This window comes from Triticum urartu, unplaced genomic scaffold (genome assembly GCF_003073215.2).
Source record: "Triticum urartu cultivar G1812 unplaced genomic scaffold, Tu2.1 TuUngrouped_contig_5667, whole genome shotgun sequence".
Taxonomy (NCBI): Eukaryota; Viridiplantae; Streptophyta; class Magnoliopsida; order Poales; family Poaceae; genus Triticum; species Triticum urartu.
In genome coordinates, this window is record NW_024116359.1 from 1,072 (window position 1) to 5,814 (window position 4,743).

The following is a 4,743-nucleotide window of genomic DNA, read 5'->3' on the forward strand; positions in this document are numbered from 1 at the left end:
GAACGTGTGCATAACTCGGAGGTGCCGTGTGTTCGGTGCTTGATCGTTCGGATCTTGAAGACGTACGACTACATCAACCGCGTTGTGCTAACACTTCCGCTTTCGGTCTACGAGGATACGTGGACACACTCTCCCATCTCGTTAATATGCATCACCATGATCTTGCGTGTGCATAGGAATTTTTTTGAAATTACTACGTTCCCCAACATCGCCGTTGCGGAGAAGGACGTGGAAGCCTTGGTGGTGTGGCGTGGAGGCTTCCCGCAGGACATCGTCGACGAGCGCCAGTCTACAAGCAAAGGAGGTTGGAGAGGGACGCGAGGAGGAGGGAGCGAGCCGCCTATCGGGAGGACAAGCGTTCGCGGAAGCAGGCAACTCAATTGAAACTGGAGCGACGAGAAACGGCGGGTTGGGACTTTGAAGACGAGGCGTATGCTGACGCCTACATTCAAACGTCGGAGGAGAACATTACCGAGCCGGAGTCAGAAAGCAACGAGTAGTGGTCTTTTCTTTTATCTATGTAGCTAGAACTATCTATGTATCCATTTTTATCTGAAAAAATGGCCGGCGGCGTCGGCGACGTAGCAGACGGGCGAGGGTGTGAATCCAATGTGCCACCGACCAGCGGGCCCGGTGAGAAAAGAGGGCGAGCGCGCGCGTCTGTCTTGTGTCCGCGCCAACGCAAATCAGGTTCAAAAATGGGCCGGAAATGGGTCGGCAGACGGACGAAAAGCGAACGCGCGTCCGTTTGGGTCGGTGCGTTAGGCCGGCTTTTTGTCTGGGCCGACCCAAACGGACGGCCACGGACGAAATGGATCACCCCATTGGAGTTGCTCTTACTCCCTTCGTTTTTTTTCATCGAAAAGGAGAGTTTTCATGTTTAGCAAGGAGAGCTACGAGTTTTCACGTTGTATTCGTTTGTTTGATTGATTCCCCTGTTATAGAAACGATCAGAAGATATCCTCAATCCTCAAAAAGAATAAAGATCAGAATCTTCCTCAATCCTAAAATAGAATAATGATCAGAAGAGAAAATCACGGCTGAGCTGCATCGATCTGCTGCTGATTCGCCGGGCAATCAGGCTCCGAGCCTCCGCCACATGCATCGCACGATTCTTGCGTGACGCACAGATCACCCAACATGCCAACACCCGCGCAAATCCCTACAGAAAATCATTCCGCCGAACTGCGCCCGGATCGCGCCGCCAGAGGCACCGCTATAGCCGCTAGAAGGATGTGGGCTAGGACGTCTGTTTCAGGATTTTAGGTACAGGAATGGGCTGCGTCTATCGAATAATTAAAACCCATTTCGTCAGCGCTTCAATCTTATCCGGAGCAAACAATCCGGCCAATCCACAAATGAGAGAAATCCCCACGGAAAATCACCAAAAGAACCGAAACAGAACAGGCAAGACACTGACGCGGGACCACTCACGATAAGGCAGAACGAAAGTACGAACGGCCACCACCACCACCAGTCTATGGGGCTCCCTCCCGAGCCAGACCAGGAGGCAGCCACCGCCTGCTACGCTACAAGCGGCCACAGCAACCTTCCCCGGCAACATCACATACGGGGAGCCCCAAATCTTGCGACAACAACCATAACACGGCTACGACATATCCAGACCACATTGCAATGTCATTGACAGTAGCAAACACTAGCTAGGAGCTTGCGGGGCGTCGCAAAGCCGGCTTTACTGCCCCTCGCTCGAGTCGTTCTTTGGAGCCTCCCTGATCTCCTCCTCCGCGGTGTCCTCCTGATAAAAAGCCAAGGAAGTCGGTTACGATTGTTCAAGGAGGATGATGGTTTTGAGGAACACGACAAGATAAAAGATGTGCTTGCGAAATCGACGATACCGTGATGTCAGAAGTCCAGAGGGTCAAGTTATCACGAAGGAGTTGCATGATCAAGGTGCTGTCCTTGTAGGATTCTTCGCTCAGGGTGTCCAGCTCCGAAATGGCCTCATCGAATGCCTGCAGAATGAATGGAACGTCATCATGATGCCAAGTTGCAAAGAATGTCTAAAGGAAGATCCAAAGCTTATAAATAAATAATTGAAATACAATTGGAGATGAAAGTCAAAATGGGCCAGAAGAATAAATAACTGAAATGAAATTAACGATGAAAAGTTACATATAAAAATGTAATAAAAAATACTCCATTTTGCATCAAAGAATCTAACTATTAAGGAAACTGGCACTTCATGACGAACTGTTGGCCAAGTTCTGCTACACCTATGGAAGATTATTTTATCCATTATTCTCTAGAAGACACTTCTATACCAAATATAAAGGCACTGAGAACAGGTCAAGTACAAGCTCGCGTTCATGAGTCACAACAGCTAGTACAACAAACACTGGCGTTCAACCAATAATACGAGGGAGAGATACTTAATGATAATATAATCATACAAGATTAGGTGCACCAGTGACCACATGTTTCTTTTTGTGGGCAGTGGTCACACTCAACAACCACAGTTGACAAGCAATGCAAGGATTTTGTTGTCTCCAAGACCACAGCTAAAGATTATGGAAAAGTTCCATTGGCTCTAAAGTCAAATGACCACAAGCAAACTAATATGAATTGCCGTGTGCTCTGTCCATGATCACAAGCAAAAACTGGCCGCTAAAATATACAAGGGGATATCAAATTTACTAGTCCAGTAGATGAAAAATAGATTGCATTATTTCTCCAGTTGTGAAGTTTTATATATTTAAATAAGGTGTGGTACTTACACAATGGTGAACCGACCCTCAAATTTCTCATTGGTATCCCTTTTGCATGCTTAAAAATTGCTATATTATTGTGTGGTCAAAACAAACAGCACAATGAAGGTGGCAGTGTAAATATGACAAAAACAATGTGATTTGGATCAAATATTAGCCAAATTGCTGCTGGTCTATTTTTCATAAATCTGCATGTATTACGAGCCGCATTATTTGTAATTAATTTTACCAGTTCACCTTATCAAACATGAAAGCATCATTCAGAGAAAAATAATTTAATTACATGTATAGTGTATCTAGCACGTCACAAGCAAAAAAAGAACATCCAACATTCCAACTGACTCAGAAAAACTACCATGCACAGGCAAAAACAGAACATCTAACTGACTCAGAAAAACTAACCTGCTTTGCGAGATTGCAAGCACGATCAGGCGAGTTGAGGATCTCATAATAGAACACCGAGAAGTTCAGTGCCAGCCCAAGCCTAATCGGATGAGTTGGAGCCAGCTCAGCCAAAGCAATATCCTGAAAGATTATACAGCAAACCAAACCTTTTTAAACAAGAGAAGTAGAACATATTATATAATCCCAAAGAAACATTTAACAAATTCAGAAGAATGATTCTTCGCCAATAAATTGACATTGTTAAATATGAAAACAAGTGATCAACCTGAGCAGCCTTGTATGCCACCATGGTATTCTCAGCAGCATCCTTCCTCTCAGGCCCACTCTTGAATTCGGCAAGATACCTATTTATCACAGTTGCTTCAGCTAAATGAAAAATTACAATCCCATAATTAATGAAGAATCCCTACGGGCCATCATACCTGTAGTAGTCACCCTTCATCTTAAGATAGAAGACCTTGGACTCAGGGGCAGTGGAAGACGGGACAAGGTGGGTTTCGAGCAGCTTGAGGATGCCATCACAGATCTTGCTAAGCTCAGTCTCGATCTTGCCACGGTACTCCTTGATGAGCGTGACCCGGTCCTCGTTGCCACGGCTCTCCTCCTTCTGCTCAATGGAGGAGATGATGCGCCATGAGGCACGGCGGGCTCCAATCACATTCTTGTATGCAACAGAGAGCAGGTTGCGCTCCTCCACAGTGAGTTCCTCGGAGTCGACGGTCTTGGCCACCTTCTCCATGAACTCAACCATCTCCTCGTACCTCTCAGCCTGCTCGGCGAGCTTAGCCATGTACACATTCTCCTCACGGGAAAGCTCCGCTGGTGCCGTCATCTTCACAGTTCACAATTTCAATTTTTTCTGAATGCCAAATCTGCAGGATCAAAGAGAAAAACAACAGTCAGCTAACTGCTCGCCCCAAATCAATTTTTTCTCAATACTGATATGGATATGTACAAATACACAATTCTACAATGAGTAATCTATGATCCACGCACAAATACACATGTTGCCTGACAAAATTCCACAAGGAAAGCACTATTAAGCAAAAAAAACAAAAGCAGCTGTAATTCTTTCAGATAGGCCCCAAATACCGAAAACAGGTTTGATTTTGAATTGTATACTGCACACTGGCACAAATAACAAGGCCAATTTTGCATACCACCGTGCCCCGCATATCCGAGCGAAATACAACCCCTGCAATACTGCAAAGCATCGGATCTAATCTGCCGTAATATATCCACACGAGGGGGGAAAACGAAGTAACGAAATTCACGCATGCAAAACACACACCAAACCCAGGCTTTGACGGGATCCGACGTGCGGCAAATCCTATCAAACCAGTCGCGGGTAGATCACAACGATCCTATAACAACACCATTCACTACGCACGGTAACAATTCCGTACGAAACAGCAGATTTAACCCGAGAATTCAGCGCAACAAATCCCGTCAGAACACCGCGGATCAGGGCGACGGGAGGGGATGGAGGGGCGGGGGTACCAGCGAAGATCTAGTCAAATGACGACGATAATCGGAGGAGAATTGAGGGATGCGGCGGGGGGGTTTGATTTGAGGAGGAAACGGCTGGGTACCTGCGTCTGCGTGTGTCGCC

At 46.3% G+C, this 4,743-nt stretch overlaps 1 protein-coding gene across 1 annotated transcript; it reads right to left on the minus strand.

The window, feature by feature from the left end:
- Positions 1 to 1,359: 1,359 nt before the first annotated feature.
- Positions 1,360 to 4,003, minus strand: LOC125529531 (14-3-3-like protein GF14-B; the record flags this gene model as incomplete). Its single annotated transcript, XM_048693940.1, is given in 5 exon segments — positions 1,360 to 1,756; positions 1,857 to 1,973; positions 3,129 to 3,251; positions 3,397 to 3,475; positions 3,554 to 4,003. Coding segments are annotated over 5 exon segments (792 nt in total). The 3' UTR covers positions 1,360 to 1,693.
- Positions 4,004 to 4,743: the final 740 nt, after the last annotated feature.